We start from the raw sequence: 16237 nt of genomic DNA on the forward strand, positions 1-16237 counted from the left end.
GGGAAGCCAAACATTATCAACGTCAAACTGTCTCTTTGGTTTTCGATTCAACTACACGTTCGTGATAAAACCTGCCTAATGTCTCCCCTTATGTTTAATTCGAAGCTACCCAACCACAATCCTGAATTGTAGAGACTCCTCCCCCGTTTTCGCAACGATTGTGTGACGTGGGCGATTTATACCATCCATGATGATCTGTTCAATCCATTGTTTGCGCAAAATGTGCGTGCGCAGCCAAGGTCTAGAATTTTGGTCATGAAAACACCTCGCTGCCCCACTGTGCAATGCACTTCCTCAAACCATATAGTGGGATTGGCAGTATCAGTTACATGGAGCCGAGCGAGCTCTCTCGAACCATACGTGTAATTCAGGCTGCTATTGTGTGAGGTCAGTAGGCTTTTACCATACAAACTCCAATGCTAGAAATTTACGTGTTGACTTTGTACATCTAACATACCATGCTTGAGTTCGAGGAAGTGCAATTCCGGCTGCATAGCATGAGGTGTTGTATTAGTGATGCGTTTTATCTGTCCTGAGATGAAGAAGACCGGGACTATCAGTCGTGGTCCTCTTCCGTGATGCCTGGACAGCCTTCCATAGCTGCATCGGGGTACTGGTATCCGCAGTACAGGCAATATTTGTACTTCTCTCGCAGAAAAGCAAGCACTTTTATCAAGCGTTCGCCTACCGGCAAAGCTTCAAATTCTGCAAGCTCTGGGTCTTCATCTTCTAGATCGTTCTCAAGTGATGTGTAGAAAGGTGTCACGTCATGACCCTGTGCTACCTTGGAGTCGTTGTCCTCGTCCTCTTGCGCCAGCGTCGGAAGTCGAGATGCAAGACAGTGCTCCAACTCTCTTCGCTGTCGCCTATCATGTTCCTTTTCAACTCGTCGTCGTGCGCGGATGCGCCAAAGCACGTTGATATCTTTCAGAGGCTTCCCTTCTAGAGACGCCCCGTCCGCTTCTTCTGCTTCCTTGTCCGACAGACGCTCAGCGGTCCTCTGAGCGTTGTCCAGATCCCACTGCATCTTCTTCTCCCTCTGTTGCTGCTTACGGTCTTCCAGGTAGTCGCCCTCCTCTTCCTTGGACCGCTTGGCTGCCCGCGCTGCTTCATTCCACGCCTCTCTTAGCTTGCGTTTCTTCTCGGACTCGAGACCAATCCCGCTTCTGTCCTCCTTTACATTCACTTGTATGGGCACCTTTCGCGCGTCCTCGGCTTTGCCCAAAGAGTCACCCTGTTTGAAACCAAACTTTGCCATCATCTTGAAGCCCTTGTTGTTCTCTGGGAGCGCGGTAGCCAGAGCTGCTTCCCGCGCTGCCTCTGCGTCTGCCTCGCGTTCGGCCTTGGTCTTCTGGCGAGCTCTGGCCTCACCCTGGGCTTTATGTTAGCTTGTGTGCTTGTAGTATCCGCGGGTAGCGCGGGGTCGTACTTCTTTGCGCTTGCGCGCAGCGCGCTGGAGCGAGGTTTCGTGCGCAGGCTGCTTCGGCGTATCGTCGAAGATCATCTTCATATAATCCTCTTCGCTGTCGGAGTCCGCCATGGTGGTCTGTTCCAAATTCGGCGGTTCGATGTTGGTATGGTTCGCGGGCTCGTTGCTGCAAGGTACGCGGGCTAGCGCCACAAGACTTCTCCAGAGCTTGGCAGCATGACCCCAGATCTTGCATTCTCGAACCTCACAGGGGACATCCAGTCGAAAACGCTACCCGTGATATCGACCAAGGTAAAAGATACCGCACCAACAGCACACCCAGGTCGTCTACGAAAGTGACCCACCTCGGGTGGGAGGTCTTATTACTGTCGATACGTGAGAGTCAGTGGGATTGCGGCACAGTGCACAATATTCCCTCACTTGTCTATCACTTTTGCCGGAACGGCTTCAACCGCTTACGCAATTGCTGATCCTTCCAACCAATCCTTAATCGCCGAGCAACTTGGGATCGGATGGCGTCAGTGAGTGTCTTAGCCTTCACGGATCTGTCAGAAAGGCAAAGTCACGCGTCACTTTGGAATCACCTTTGTCCGTAGAAGCACCTACATCCATCTGCGCGGTGCGCTTGGTGAGTTTCGCACCGAGTTTCCGCAACAACATATCACCAACATACCTCTTCAAGTGGTTTCAAGAACCCATGAAGCGAGTCCCAAGACCTTGTCCAGTGCGTCACATGAGCATTTCTAAATACGAGGCGGCTCGCAGCAGCGTCTTCAACATGTGAACGCGCATACGGCCTCCAACGCCGACATTTATGGCTATCGATTTAGACGCCGCACATGAGGGCATCGGAAAGAGAAGGTGACAATGCTCGAAGGGGTTCTTGCGCCGGGTGGGCCGAAACAACCGGCATTCACATTGGCTGGCTTTCCCCACATTTCCGAGCGAGCTAACCTGCTAGGGAGCTGTTCGCCGGGCGTAAGATGCTCCTGATGCCAATCCGATGCTGTCGATGTCGTTCTCACTGAGATCCTTGCAAATCCCTAATTTCCATTGTCGCAGAGGCCTGCGCATATTGCGCAGTCGCAAACATGGCCGTCCACCATACGGAGAGTCCGGGTGCAGTGCAGGCGGCTCCTAGCTTGAGGCTGATAGTTTCGAGCTTGCAGTACAGAACCAAGCAATAGGATTGTGAGGTTGCTCTAAGGGTCAGCCACCGTACGAGGATGGGCACAAAGCACATGTGTTCGTGTGGTAGTCGAGCGTCTTGCCTCGGTCGCCTGCTCTACCACCTGTGGCTACAATTTCGGAGGTTCGCCGGATTGAGTTACCCTGTTCACCTCTGATTCGACGGTGCGCTGTCAATAGCTGGTCGCCACCGCTTCTCCTTTCGACAATGTGAATGATCTGCCCTTTCCTCGGTTTGCGCACGATCCCTGTCGAGGCCTTGCCGGCTTCGACGAGGATTCTCGTTCTTTGAACATTCATGTGCTTCTTCTCCGCATGCATACTCTCGTTATAAGCTTGTTTCCCCGCAAACTCTCCACATGTCCCGACCCTGAATCTGAGTAGGGTCCGTTCTGTTGTGGGCGACCGATCTTGTTTTCCTTGACATCCGACCGTGCTCAGCAGCTACTATCGAACATGGAGGACAAGGAACTTGGACCTACTCGCTCGGAGGTCACACACGAAAGTGAGGAGCATGTAGCACCCGCCGCAGCGCCCCAGAAGAAGGGAGGAGTTCTCAATACTTTATATCCCCCTGGACCAAGGCCTGGTGCCGGACCACGAGTCAAGAATCACTGCAGGAAGTTTTGGTGGTGTGGTAAGTATCTGACAGAACTCTAATCGCCACAACATTGAGACGGACTCTTGCTAACGAACGCAGACCTAATTGTCATTGCCGCCATCATCCTAGTGATCGTTCTGCCAATCATATACGTTGCGATTCCGAAAAAGGCTCAGCACGACATTAATGCTTCAACCCTAGAGGTCACTGACCAGGAGGTCACAAACACGGAGCCAGAGAAGGTCCATCTCAAGATCAAGAGCGTCGCAAGAAGCAGCAGCTCATTTCACCCTACTCTCGATGCCTTCCAAGCCGGTCTCTCGCTACCAGGAAAGGAGCCCTTCCTCTTTCTCAACGTTCCGGAGACCAAGGCTGATGCTGAGACGGAGATCGACATCGAGCAAGATGCGCCCATTGTCAACCTAGACTCGTTCAAGGAGTACACCAAGACCACCATGGCCAGCGAGACCTTCACCGTCGTCATGAGTGGCAAGACCAAGGTCCACCAGAAGGGTCTGTCGGCCATCTCAGTCGACTACACCAAGAACATCGAGATGAAGGGTAAGCCGCATCCCTTTCCCTATCGCGCGCTCCCACGCCAACTAACCACACGCAGGCCTTAACAAGCTTTCCGGTCTCCAAATCACCAACATCAAGATCCTCTTTGGCACCAAGAACAAGCTCTCCGACGGCTCCAACATGATCGGCAACGTCATCATCCCCAACCCCTCCGTCATGACCCTCGAGCTCGGCAACGTCACCATGAACCTGTCTATCGACGGCACGGGCATTGGCACCGCGCTCCTGCCCGACCTCATGCTCAAGCCCGGCGAGAACAACAGCACCATGTCGGCCATCCTCGACCAGGAGGGCCTCCCGGTCATCTCGCTTGTACAGAGCAAGTACAAGGACGGCGTTATCCCGCTGGAGATTGTGGGAAACAGCAGCATCCGCAATGGAGAGCACCTGGAGTACTTCGAGGAGGCGATCAAGAGCACGATTATCAAGGTGAACCTGGACATTGGGCCTGCGCTCAAGGACATCGGGCTGCTCAACGTCACGAGCTCGTCATAGGGTCGCGGCGGTACATGGCGCGGGTGGGCTTTATGTGTGGCCATTTGCTTCCTTTTGGCGGCTCTTGCTCTCGGAGCTGGCTGCGCAGCGTGCTTGGACGTCACGCCCCTGTGGGGTCGGGATCCAAGACACCAATGTATTTGTGCGATGGGGCTTGCGGAAACTGGGTCAACGGTCGATTCATACGGCTTTCTAATTCGTTTCAATGATGCATCCCGGCTATTGGAGCCGGTCTTTTCTTCTTCCACGTAGATGGTCTTTTTTGGTGTGTGCCATTGTGTTTGCCCTCTACGTGAGTGCCATTTGATAGATGTCCTCCCCAGCATGGCGGTGCCAGCGAACCCACTTCCCACGCCCGTCCACCACATCGTCCCAACTAAAACCTCATCTTCCGTACCCACTAACTCACTCATTCATTCACTCACATCCCCCTCCCCCACTCCCTCATCCTCAAACCTCAAACTCCTCTTCCCAAAACTCCACAACCCCCCTAGCGACCCCCTCCCCTAGCGCCTCCCTCAACACCGCCCTCGCCCTCTCATTCGTCCTCGCCCTCACCGCAAGAGCCACCACCTCCCTCAGACTCCCCGCAATGTCGCTTAGCCGAACGACTTGCTGCTCCGTCAGCGGCGTGTCGACCGTGCAGTAAGGCAGCAGATCGCGGTATGCCGATTTTGGGGGTTGGTTGTTAGCTTTGCCGTGAAGCTGTGGTGTCATGAGGGACGGCGGGAGGGTGTAGATGTGCGTGCGCGGCCGGTGGTCTTGGGGACCATCGAGCTGGGCGATAGAGGACTGGGAAGACATGGGGTACAAGTTTGAGTCAGGGGAAGGATCGATGGAAGAAGTCGGAGGCGTGTGCTTGTTGTGGCGGGTTGCCTCCGAGAGCACGTCGCCGTGCGTTGCTCCGTGGAGATGGGGTGGAAGTGCATCGGTGTTGCTAGCGGGGACTTTCAGCAGCGAGTCCTCGTGCCTCTGGGTGTGCGTGTGAGGAGGTTGGAAGGTCGCACTTAACGTAAGGCTGGCAGCTCTGCTTTGGAGGCCCGGAAGCGTCATAATGGAGTGCTTGCGCCAAAAGGGAAATAGGTGCTAGACGCCCTAGATGCACTCGACGGACTGAAATGCTTGAGGGTGACGTGATGTGTGACATGTAGGTGCTGCGCGCCGCGTGTCTTGGGGAAGGAACGAACAAGAGCGCGCCTTCCAAGATTGGTGCAGCAAAGCGGCACCGTTTCGAATGAAAGTTTCTGTGCTGATACATAGCTTGGTATACATATTCTACATGCTTTTGGTGATGATGGTAGTGAAGACATGTAAAGAAACAACTATGGTCTAGCTCGAGGGAGATGGGGTATCATGAGAGGAGTATGTACCGCCCTTTTAGACCTATCATACACCGAGGATATGTCAGGAGCACCTCGTGTTGCCCTTAAAAAAACGATGCCTAGTTTTACTGCACCATGGTAGCTGACGGAGTCGTTGCGTCGCGTATCATTTTCATAATGGAGTGGAAATAGACAGATTGAGAGAAGATGGTCTCAACTCTTCTGTTCCGTTGGTGACGCTACAATAGAAGATGTAGATGGCGGAGCGGTGATGTCCTGCGCCTCGGTTGTGCGAGGTTTGCTTTCAATCTCTTCCTCCTTCCAAAAGGACACCCGCGACAAAAGTGAGGTCGACTGGTGCCGCTCCTTGATCGTTTCCAGTTCTTGGTCTACCGCCTTGAGCTCCCTACGTAGTCCTCTCAGACTGCGTTTGATATCGTCTTCTTCTGTTCTGCTCAGGAGCTTTTCGGTCGGCTTCTGGGGTTCGCTCTTTCCTGTCAAGAACTTAGGGAGCAAGCTTGTCGAGCTCGGTTCAGAATGATATGATTTCAGCTCCGCCAATTCTTCCCTGACACTCTTGAACTCTTCCTTCAGCTCTTCTACGTCTTCGCGAATGTCGTCGCGCTGGTTCCTCGCCTTTCTTCTCTGCCTCCACTGCTCGAACACTATAACGCTGATTCCTACAGCGAATATGAAGGCCTCGGCTACAAAATTTGCGCCCATTTCGATCGCCTTCGTTTCGGAAAGGGGACGTCGTCTGGTCGCTGCTTCGATCGCTGCCTTTGCCTCTGCCTCGATCTTCTTCCTCGCGGCTTCTTTTTCCTTTTCTGTCATTGCTTCTTCCGCGACCGTCTCTGCCTCTGTTTTCACTGTTGGCGTCTGATCTAGTTTCTTCCGCGCGGCTTCGGCAGCCTTGATTTCCTTAGCTACCTGGCGGTCGATGACGGCAGGGTCTTGGAGAAGGCCGAGTCGCATCCGCATGTCGAACCTGTGGAGACGCTGTGCGAACCTCACGCAGTAGCCGCGGAATCGTTCGTGCTCGTGGGCATTGCGTTTTATTTGGGTCTTGTTACTTGCGTCAGCGGAAGCACGCTCGGAAATGGGAGACACATACAGCTATAGGCTTCGCAAGTGTTCGAACGGCAAGAGAGGCAATTTTCAGTGTGAGCGACATGATGAGGGGCTGCGACAGACGCGCGATGACTCTCTAGGATCGCAGCGGAAGGTCGAGGTTCGCGGCTTCGGTGGGATATACGTATGGCTTCTTGAGGCTTAAGGTTACACCGGCATCGGCATCGAGCATCGGTCTAGTAAGTTATTGGCGCATTGCGAGAATTGAGGTATGAGTGGTGAGGTTGCTTGGGAGAAAGCGGTTGCCTGCTGACGAGATTGCAGCTTCCGTCGCACCCTTCCGGTTTGGCTGCTGTCCAGTCGCGCCAATGTCGAGTATATATGCCCACAGCAATACAATGACAACCGACAAGATCAAATATGCTTTCGAATTGATGGTCGTCTCCCACAATGACGAGGCGCGCGCATTGAGCTGCACAAGCTTCGCAGGGATCATGGGTGCAGCTCCACTCGCGTGCACGGTTCCGTCCGAAGCTTGCCAGCTCGCCTAGCAACGACCCAAACAAAAACATTGGCGTCAATCGCTCCATCACAGCAACCACCTTCACACCCACTACCAAATGTCTGCCCCTTCCGTTCACGCGGACGCACCGCCCGCGCTGGTGAGCGATCCAGAAGGTCTGCAGTATGAAACTGGCCCTTTGCTGGGAAAAGGTGGCTTTGCTATATGCCATCCCGCGAAGCTGCTCAACCATGAGCATCTGGGCAACACTACTGTCGCTTTGAAGATTGTTAAGTCGAAGATGGAGCCTCCTAAACTGGCGCAAAAGGTTGGAGCAACGCTGGGCTGGTGCGTCCAATGCTGACAGTCTGCAGTTTGTGACAGAACTCCAAATACACTCCAAGCTAGCACATCCGAACATCGTTGAGTTTTATCGGGCCTTCTCCTTCCAGAAGAGCACATACGTCGTGCTCGAACTGTGCGAGAATGGATCCCTCGCCGACGCAATCAAGAAGCGGAAGTACTTTACCATGCCCGAGATCAGACGCTTCATGATACAAACATGCGGCGCCATCAAATACCTGCACCAACGGAACATCGTTCACCGAGATCTCAAGACGGGCAACCTCTTCCTCGACGGAGATATGAACGTCAAGGTTGGCGACTTCGGGCTTGCAGCACTCCTCGTGTCACAGAGCGACTACGGTGCCATCCGGCGAACGACCATGTGCGGGACACCCAACTATCTCGCACCTGAGGTGTTAGAAAAGACTGGAAAGGGCCACGATGAGAAGGTGGACCTCTGGGCGATAGGTATCATGATGTGAGAAACACTCGCCATCCTGCGTGAGATCCGCGCTGACCTTTTAGGTACACATTGGCCGTCGGTAGAGCACCTTTCCACTCCACGAAACGAGAGGACATCTATCGCAAGCTTAAGGCGCGGGAATATTCATGGCCAGACCTAGCGAAATGCCCAAACGAAATCACAGACGATCTTCGCGATATCGTTTCTTTATTGCTTGTTCACGAAGACGAACGACCCACGCCCGATGAGATCGTCGCCCACCCGTTCTTTACTCTAGGCCATATACCATTAACACTGGACAGCGCATGCACGTCTCGCGTCCCGAAGTGGTCAAAGGTACGACCGCCGACCGCCGCGACAATCAAGCGCGGATATACAGACGAGTGGTGGACCTTGTGCAAGTCCTCTGCTGTGGGCAAGTATGGTCCTGATGCCGGCCAAACTTTTGGAGCATACGGGGCTCGGAGGAACAAGACGGTGGCACGAGACTGCCAGAAGGAGATTGAATCTGGAAAACAGCCAAGTATACCTTTCGCAAAGGAGACGGTGTACTTGCCATTTCCTGCCCGTGTGCAATGGCCTTTCCAGAGCGCGGGTGGGCTAAGTGAGATAACGGAGGAGAAGGACTCATCTTCGGAGGGCCAAGCGTTGGTAGAGACCACGGGCAACGACCGGATGAAAGGACGGCCAGTGCGCGCCGCTAGAAGGGCAGAGGTTATGCCAACCTTGCAGGAAAACAATGATCCCGCCCAAGAAGCGAAGCCAGTACCGCGAATGGTGGAGAAGCAGCCGACACGCCTAAGGAGCGTTCGCAAGATATCGAATCCAAGGGTGACAGGAGCTGCCGCACCTGCCCCAGTGCCTTTGAAAGTCTCTAAAGAAACTCGCTCATCTCAGCGAACGAAGACAGCCAGAGACACGTCGAAAGAGGAAGAGCCACTGCAAGAACTGCCTTCGCTTCGAGTATCAAAGATCAGCTCTAGGATAGAACAGAAGCAGGAGCCAACAGCACCTAAACCGGTGGCATCACAGTCAACCAGGACACGAACAGCACCGCGGCTTCGTGCGTTGAGCACAGAAGTGCCCGCAACTGACCCTACAGCGGTATTAGCGCAGTTATACACCTTCCGAGACAACCTGGCACGAGCACTAGAGAGAAAGCCTACTTATTCCAAGCGCGACAAACAAAAGAAACTACCATTCGTGTCCAAATGGGTGGATTACTCGCGAAAGTACGGTGTTGGCTACGTTCTCGATGGTGGGAGTGTCGGTGTCTTGACAGCCGCGAATAAAGATTACCCCGTGACTGTGGGCTTTACGACAAACGGACTGCACCATCTCAAGCAGCTCTCCAAGGACCCCGACTATTTGAAGGCCATCCCCATCCAGTTCTGGGCTGCCCCAAAGAAGGACCAAGGCATTTGTCGCGTCCAAATTTCCGAGCATCGTCGCGCTGACGACATCCGATTGTACTGGCAAAAGTTTTGCAAATACATGTGTTCAGAATTAGGCGATGAGAATTGGCCCAAAAATGATGGCGAGCGGCCTAATTTTGTCAAGTTCTACCAGCGGCTTGGAAACTTCGGTATCTGGGGCTTCGACGATGGTTCTTTCCAGGCATGTTCTACTTTGATTCCTCACTAGACGCATGTACTAACTTCTTCTCCAGTTCAACTTCCCCGACCACACGAAGCTGGTGCTATCGCCGGATGCGACCTACGGCAAGCTCGTATGCCTCTCAATGGAGGGAGCAGCAGTCCTGCAGGACACCAACAAGGTTCCGTGGGACTTTGTGAAGAGCCGCGAAACGCTCCACGGTTCCCTCCAACAGCTACTGTACGGTTCAGTACGGCAGGACGACAGCTACAAGGAGCTCACAGAAGCCAACGGTCTGCGAGAAAAGCTGGAATTTATTCAAACCATTGTACAGGACTGGATTTCTGGCGGAGGTCTGGGATGCCTCGGAAAACTCCAGGACTACGAATGGAGGGGGGTGCAGCCAGCGACAGATCGTAAGAGGCACGACTGGGCCAGTGTCGGAAGGTACGGAGGAGATGTTTTCTCTTGAAGCGTTCGCTGTGCTTATTTTGACGACCGAGCGGTGGCGTTTGGGATGAGCGATATTGCTATTCTGGCATTTGCATAGGCGCGGCGTCCTGTGTGTTATTTCTGTTTGGGAATGGTCTTCGAACGCTCATTATGACGAACCTGCATGCCTGCTGAGGCACGACGGCGCATATATATGGTTTAAACCAAGTTGAATAGGGCGGTTGCCTACATTGGATTGTATGAAGTTAACGCGAGTGCCACGTAATGGGTCGTCGAGGGAGGCAAACTGATATGGAATCTAAGTGGACGGCGTTGTCAAGATTTACAGAAGCTGGCGCGATGTTACGCGTTGCCGTTAGTGGCTGAGCCGCAGCCTAGCCACCTTATGTCACAGCAAGGCGGCGGAACCCAGGGAAAGTCACCCACAACCGCCCGTACGGCGCCGTCTTCCAACAATCGCTGTCGCGCCGAAATTCGCACCCCTCACTCCGTCGCCTTTCGCTCGCTCGCTCGCTCCCTTTCCAGTTCCTGCCCGTCCTGGGTACACGCCCGCGATATCGATTGACAGCGGACCACGAGACTCAGCGCGCTATTGGGCCGCAACCATGCCTGCGGTAGGACCCTGACCCCTCATTGCGAGGACGCTGGAGGCGCTGACGGCAGGTGGACAGGCTGTGAGCAAGCGCGCCGGGCGCAAGAAGGATGCCGCCGCCGGTGGTGGGGGGCAGAAGGGCGGTTTCGCGAAGAAGGCCGTCTTCGAATCCACCAAGAAAAAGGAGGTCGGCGTATCAGATCTCACGCTGCTCAGCAAGATCTCAAACGAAGCCATCAACGACAACCTGAAGAAGCGATTCGAGAACAGGGAAATCTACGTACGTGCGGACCCCCGCAGCAGGCACCCGCAGCAGGCACCCGCCGGCGCGCATCGCCGAGCCTGCACAGGACAACCGCTGATTTAGGCGCAGACATACATTGGACATGTGCTGGTGTCAGTCAATCCGTTCCGGGACCGTACGTTTCGCCTGCAGTTGCTCGCGCGAGGGGTACTGACATTGGGACAGTGGGTATATACACGGACCAGGTCCTGGATAGCTACAAGGGCAAGAACAGACTGGAGGTAGGCTTCGCGCCCCAGCAGCCGCTGCAACCAGTTGACTGATTTCTCCAGGTTCCTCCGCACGTCTTCGCAATCGCCGAATCTTCCTACTACAACATGAAAGCGTACAAGGAGAACCAGTGCGTGATCATCTCGGGCGAGTCCGGTGCGGGCAAGACCGAAGCTGCAAAGCGAATAATGCAATACATTGCCAATGTTTCGGGCGGCAGCAATAGCGGCATTCAGGAGATCAAGGAGACGGTGCTGGCCACGAACCCTCTGCTCGAATCATTCGGAAACGCAAAGACGCTGAGGAATAACAATTCGTCGCGATTCGGAAAGTACCTTGAGATTCAGTTCAATGCGCAGGGCGAGCCAGTGGGCGCGAACATCAACAACTATCTCTTGGAGAAGTCAAGAGTAGTAGGGCAGATCACGAACGAGCGCAACTTCCACATTTTCTATCAGTTCGCAAAGGCGGCATCATCGAACCACAGAGGTAACGTTCCTCGCAACAGGTGCACGCACGAGGCTAACATGTACAGAAATCTTTGGTATCCAGCAGCCACAGCAGTACGTCTACACAAGCCGCTCGAAATGCTACGACGTTCAAGGCATCGATGACCACGCCGAGTTCAAAGATACCATGAATGCTATGAAGACTATTGGACTGTCGCAGGACGAGCAAGACAGCATATTCAGAATGCTTTCGGCTATATTATGGCTAGGAAACGTAACGTTCCGGGAAGACGACAAAGGCGACACAGTAATCGCGGACCAGTCTGTCGTGGACTTCGTCGCGTACCTGCTGGAGGTAGAATCTGCGCACGTGAACAAAGCGCTCACCACCCGCGTGATGGAGACTAGTCGAGGTGGACGCCGAGGTTCAGTGTACGACGTCCCGCTGAACCCTACACAAGCAGCATCTGTACGAGATGCGCTAGCAAAGGCCATATACTTCAATCTGTTCGATTGGATCGTCGCACGCATTAACATATCGCTACAAGCCCGGGACGCAGTTGCCTACTCGATTGGTATTCTAGACATCTACGGATTCGAGATCTTCGAGCGCAACAGTTTCGAACAGCTCTGCATCAACTATGTCAACGAAAAGCTCCAGCAGATTTTCATCCAGCTAACCCTTAAGGCGGAGCAAGAAGAGTACGAGCGAGAACAGATCAAATGGACCCCGATCAAATACTTTGATAATAAGGTTGTGTGCCAATTGATCGAAGAAAGGCGACCTCCGGGCGTCTTCGCTAACCTGAACGACGCCTGTGCAACGGCGAGCGCAGATCCCGCCGCTGCTGATCAGACTTTTGCGCAACGATTAAATTCTCTATCTTCCAACCCGAACTTCCAGCCACGGCAGGGCCAGTTCGTCATCAAGCACTACGCTGGTGACGTGTCGTACGCCATCGATGGCATGACCGACAAGAACAAAGATCAACTACTCAAGGACTTGCTGATTCTCCTCGGCAACAGCTCCAACAACTTCGTACATACGCTTTTCCCCGATCAGATCGATACTGATAATAAGAGACGTCCTCCGACAGCCGGTGATAAGATAAAGGTTTCGGCGAACGCCCTTGTTGAAACCCTCATGAAAGCGCAGCCTTCGTATATTCGTACCATCAAGCCGAACGAAAACAAGTCGCCTACCGAATTTAACGAGCCAAACGTCCTACATCAGATCAAGTATCTCGGTTTGCAGGAGAACGTCCGCATTCGACGTGCTGGATTCGCGTCGCGTCAGACTTTCGACAAGTTTGTCGAGCGATTCTTCCTTCTGTCACCGAAAACAGGGTATGCAGGAGAATACACTTGGAGTGGGTCATACGAGAGTGGTGCCAAACAGATTCTGAAAGACACGAACATTCCCGCCGAGGAGTTCCAGATGGGTGTAACCAAGGTTTTCATCAAGACCCCCGAAACACTGTTCGCACTTGAGACGATGCGAGATCGTTACTGGCACAACATGGCTATACGGATCCAGCGTGCATGGCGCAACTATCTACGCTACCGGACAGAATGCGCTATTCGAATCCAGCGGTTCTGGAGGCGCATCAACGGTGGCTTCGAATTCATTGAGCTCCGCGACCAAGGTCACAAGGTCTTGCAAGGCCGGAAAGAGCGACGAAGGTACAGCTTGGTCGGCTACCGCAGGTTCATGGGCGACTACCTTGGTATCGGAAACAAAGGTGGACCGGGTGAAGTGGTCGCAAATGCGATCGGCATCTCTAACCAAGAGGTGCCTTTCTCGTGCCGCGCTGAGCTTCTTGTATCGAAGCTTGGTCGCTCCAGTAAGCCCGAGGCGCGAACACTCATCTTGACGAAATCAAATGTCTACCTCGTTAAGCAGGTGCTTGTCAACCGACAAGTACAAATTCAGGCCGAAAGAACGATACCGGTAGGAGCCATCAAGTATATCAGCTGCACCACTCTGAAGGACGACTGGTTCTCCATCGGCGTGGGGTCACCCCAAGAGCCTGATCCTTTGGTGAACTGCATCTTCAAGACGGAATTCTTCACTCACCTAACCAACGTATTGCGCGGGTCGCTGAACATCAAAATCGGAGAGACCATCGAGTTCAACAAGAAGCCTGGGAAGCTAGCTCAGGTGAAAGCAGTCAAGGATCCTGCTGTACCGAGGGACGACCTGTATAAGAGTGGTACTATTCACACAGCCGCTGGAGAGCCACCAAACTCACAATCGAAACCAACGCCCAAAGGAAAACAGGTCGCAGCGAAACCAATCACTAAGGGAAAACTGCTACGACCCGGTGGACCCGGTGGCGGACCATCGAAACTCGCTTCCCGGCCCAAACCTACACCTGCCCCAACACCAGTCGCGGCGCCCGCAGCTGCCCAACCAAGAGCCGTGCCACAACCAGTGGCAGCACTGTCAAATGGCCACGCACGCAACACATCTACATCGTCGAATCGAGCACCTCCACCGCCGCCCCCACCCCCACCCGTTGCGCCTCCCGCACCCAAAGAGCCCACCTATAAAGCACTGTATGATTTTGCGGGCCAGTCTGCCGGAGAGCTCAGTCTCCAGGAGGGTGAAATTATCCTGGTGACCCAAAAAGAGGGTAACGGTAGGTCCTCCCTTTCTCCCCCATGCCAACCCCTAACTAACCCGAACAGGCTGGTGGCTCGCAAGCAGACTCGACAAGTCCGCCTCCGGCTGGGCACCCTCCGCCTATCTGCAAGAATACATCAGCAAGCCTGCGCCCCCGCCCGCGCCGCCCGCGCCGCCAGCCCGGCCTGCGAACGGCGTCCGCGGAAAGGGCGCACCGCCGGCTCCGCCTGCCAAACGGCCCGTCGCGAAGCGGCCGGTTGCTGGCGGCGAGGCGAGGGATAGCGGGTACTCTGGTAGCAACTCTGATGTTGGTGCGAGGGATAGTGGGGGGAGCATTGCGGGGGGTTTGGCGGAGGCGCTGAGGCAGAGGCAGGCGGCGATGCAGGGGAGGAAGGCGGCAGAGGAGGAGGATTGGTGAGGAGTGTGGTGCTGGTGGGTTGGTCTAGCATGTGTGCTGTTGTGTTTAGCTTGAATGATAGACGTTGATGCTTCAACGATGGGCTTCTGTGCTGTGCTGGGCTTGTTGAGTGAGGCGGTCGAGCGCAAGCAATGCCGATGAATATGTAGATGCTAAGTGCATTGAAGGGTGCTTGCGAGATAGTGGAGGGTCGCGGTGGGGCTGCGAGGCGGTGAGCTTCGTCGAGTACTTGTGCATGCGTTGGAAAGGGTCTGGAAACCAGTCTCGAATTGTTGGCATCATTGCGTGCGTGTTCCTCAACGACGGGAGTGGCATGCTTATCTCGACCAAAGCCAACCGTACCGCGGGACGCTGTGTTTGCGAGCGAGGTCCAGACCCTGAGGACCTTGCGGAGCAAATCTCGCGAGCAACTCATTTTGCAGGAGGGCCCGAAAGTGATTCCGAGATGGCCTACGGCTTCTACGGTCGCAGACATGCTTGGTTTGTGTAGGCTAGGAAGAGAACGACATGCATTGTATAGACATCATACCCACCCAGCTTATATTGTGGGATTCGGTAAGCATTGACAAGCAAGGTACGGTTGTGGAACGTTGTCCGTCACCACCTTCACGTATGGGGATTGACACCCAGGCGAACTCTTTGAATTGGGTGCATGCTGAGGCAGTGCGCATGTCATGTATACCATCTGACCTACCTTATCGGACTCACCATGTTTGTTTGTCGGTCAGATGTCCTCGCCTGTTGACCAATTGTATAAAATCAACGTCGCCATTCGCCTTTCGCCCCGCTCTTGTTCGATATCCCCATCCTGGCCGCCCAGTTCCATATGTAGCGCGAACCTGTGTTTTGATTCCAGCAGCCTTGATCATCTTGTCGAACGCACCAAGGCCCCTTCCTCGTTCACGGTCTGCCATATAGCCATCCAATACCCGCAAGACACAACTAGGTTCCGTCAACGCCATGCCGAAATCCACCAGTCGCCCTTCGCGATAGTTCTCCGCACGTATGTCGATAGGGTATAAGCCGTTATTATGCATTGTTTTAAGATCGCGCAACATAAGTTTGATAGATCTTTTCTTCGGATCGATGGGTATATGTGAGCTATACTGTTTCACTATGGCGCGTAGTGGAGTGATGGTATTGGTTTCAGAACGCTGGAAATCCAATGGTCCGAAGCGAGCAACAATGTCTCGCTCATGAGAGGAACTTATCTCAATGTAGCCGTAACAAGGTATGGCAATGATTCCAATGTCGATATTCTTTGCGCGGTACTTGGTGTAAATCTCCTCGATACGGCCGTACGCGCGACATTCGGCATTGAAGGGATCAAGATTGCCAACGAGATCCACGTCAGTTATCTGCTCATTTTGGGAGTCCCAAAAGCGGAATCGGCCTTCGTCTTTATCGAAAAACTTGAACTGGTGATGTTGGCAGGACGATCCGAACGATGAAGGCAGGATATGCCTCAACTCACTAGTTTTACAGCGTATGCTTCCCCATTCAAAGTAGCTTTGAATACATTTCCTTCCCCACCGCCGCTACTAGAGGGTTCATGTAGGAGTTCCTCGAATTGAAAGTCATCGGAATAGTGGAA

At 53.9% G+C, this 16237-nt stretch overlaps 6 protein-coding genes across 6 annotated transcripts; 2 read left to right on the forward strand and 4 right to left on the reverse strand.

Annotated features, from left to right (window-relative positions):
* Window positions 1-87: 87 nt before the first annotated feature.
* CC84DRAFT_1162649 (uncharacterized protein) lies at window positions 88-1579 on the reverse strand. Its single transcript, XM_018178051.1, has 3 exons — window positions 1430-1579; window positions 458-1372; window positions 88-375 (listed from the first exon to the last, which is right to left on the reverse strand). The coding sequence occupies exons 1-2, from the start codon at window positions 1538-1540 to the stop codon at window positions 557-559; spliced, it is 927 nt and encodes a 308-aa protein (XP_018039172.1). The 5' UTR covers window positions 1541-1579; the 3' UTR covers window positions 88-375; window positions 458-556.
* Window positions 1580-2660: 1081 nt separating this feature from the next.
* CC84DRAFT_1257586 (uncharacterized protein) lies at window positions 2661-4508 on the forward strand. The gene is made up of 3 exons (XM_018184749.1): window positions 2661-3254; window positions 3318-3779; window positions 3835-4508. Exons 1-3 carry the CDS (start codon window positions 3074-3076, stop codon window positions 4290-4292), a joined length of 1101 nt encoding a protein of 366 aa, XP_018039173.1. The 5' UTR covers window positions 2661-3073; the 3' UTR covers window positions 4293-4508.
* On the reverse strand, window positions 4488-5586 carry CC84DRAFT_587625 (uncharacterized protein). The gene has a single exon (XM_018186794.1). The coding sequence runs from the start codon at window positions 5343-5345 to the stop codon at window positions 4743-4745; it is 603 nt and encodes a 200-aa protein (XP_018039174.1). The 5' UTR covers window positions 5346-5586; the 3' UTR covers window positions 4488-4742.
* A 493-nt stretch (window positions 5587-6079) lies between these two features.
* CC84DRAFT_1072442 (uncharacterized protein) lies at window positions 6080-6788 on the reverse strand (the record flags this gene model as incomplete). The annotated part of the gene is made up of 2 exons (XM_018173680.1): window positions 6080-6679; window positions 6729-6788. Coding segments are annotated over 2 exons (660 nt in total), but the record flags the coding sequence as incomplete, so codon positions are not given.
* A 517-nt stretch (window positions 6789-7305) lies between these two features.
* CC84DRAFT_1185555 (uncharacterized protein) lies at window positions 7306-14643 on the forward strand (the record flags this gene model as incomplete). Its single annotated transcript, XM_018180812.1, has 10 exons — window positions 7306-7515; window positions 7562-8010; window positions 8058-9612; window positions 9665-10030; window positions 10773-10916; window positions 11010-11055; window positions 11106-11161; window positions 11213-11639; window positions 11686-14241; window positions 14291-14643. 10 exons carry the CDS (start codon window positions 7306-7308, stop codon window positions 14641-14643), a joined length of 6162 nt encoding a protein of 2053 aa, XP_018039176.1.
* Window positions 14644-15402: 759 nt separating this feature from the next.
* Window positions 15403-16224, reverse strand: CC84DRAFT_1174232 (uncharacterized protein; the record flags this gene model as incomplete). The annotated part of the gene is made up of 3 exons (XM_018180084.1): window positions 15403-15482; window positions 15527-16116; window positions 16163-16224. 3 exons carry the CDS (start codon window positions 16222-16224, stop codon window positions 15403-15405), a joined length of 732 nt encoding a protein of 243 aa, XP_018039177.1.
* Window positions 16225-16237: the final 13 nt, after the last annotated feature.

Source organism: Paraphaeosphaeria sporulosa (assembly GCF_001642045.1).
Source record: "Paraphaeosphaeria sporulosa strain AP3s5-JAC2a unplaced genomic scaffold CC84scaffold_3, whole genome shotgun sequence".
NCBI classification, from domain to species: domain Eukaryota; kingdom Fungi; phylum Ascomycota; class Dothideomycetes; order Pleosporales; family Didymosphaeriaceae; genus Paraphaeosphaeria; species Paraphaeosphaeria sporulosa.

Excerpts from the sequence above, each read along its gene's own strand:
- CC84DRAFT_1162649 (XM_018178051.1), bottom strand. The coding sequence starts at position 1,540 with ATGGCGGACTCCGACAGCGAAGAGGATTATATGAAGATGATCTTCGAC. Across the intron at positions 1,373-1,429 it reads CTGCGCGCAAGCGCAAAGAA|GGTGAGGCCAGAGCTCGCCA; the intron begins GTACGACCCCGC and ends CATAAAGCCCAG.
- CC84DRAFT_1257586 (XM_018184749.1), top strand. The coding sequence starts at position 3,074 with ATGGAGGACAAGGAACTTGGACCTACTCGCTCGGAGGTCACACACGAA. Across the intron at positions 3,255-3,317 it reads CAGGAAGTTTTGGTGGTGTG|ACCTAATTGTCATTGCCGCC; the intron begins GTAAGTATCTGA and ends TAACGAACGCAG. Across the intron at positions 3,780-3,834 it reads CAAGAACATCGAGATGAAGG|GCCTTAACAAGCTTTCCGGT; the intron begins GTAAGCCGCATC and ends AACCACACGCAG.
- CC84DRAFT_587625 (XM_018186794.1), bottom strand. The coding sequence starts at position 5,345 with ATGACGCTTCCGGGCCTCCAAAGCAGAGCTGCCAGCCTTACGTTAAGT.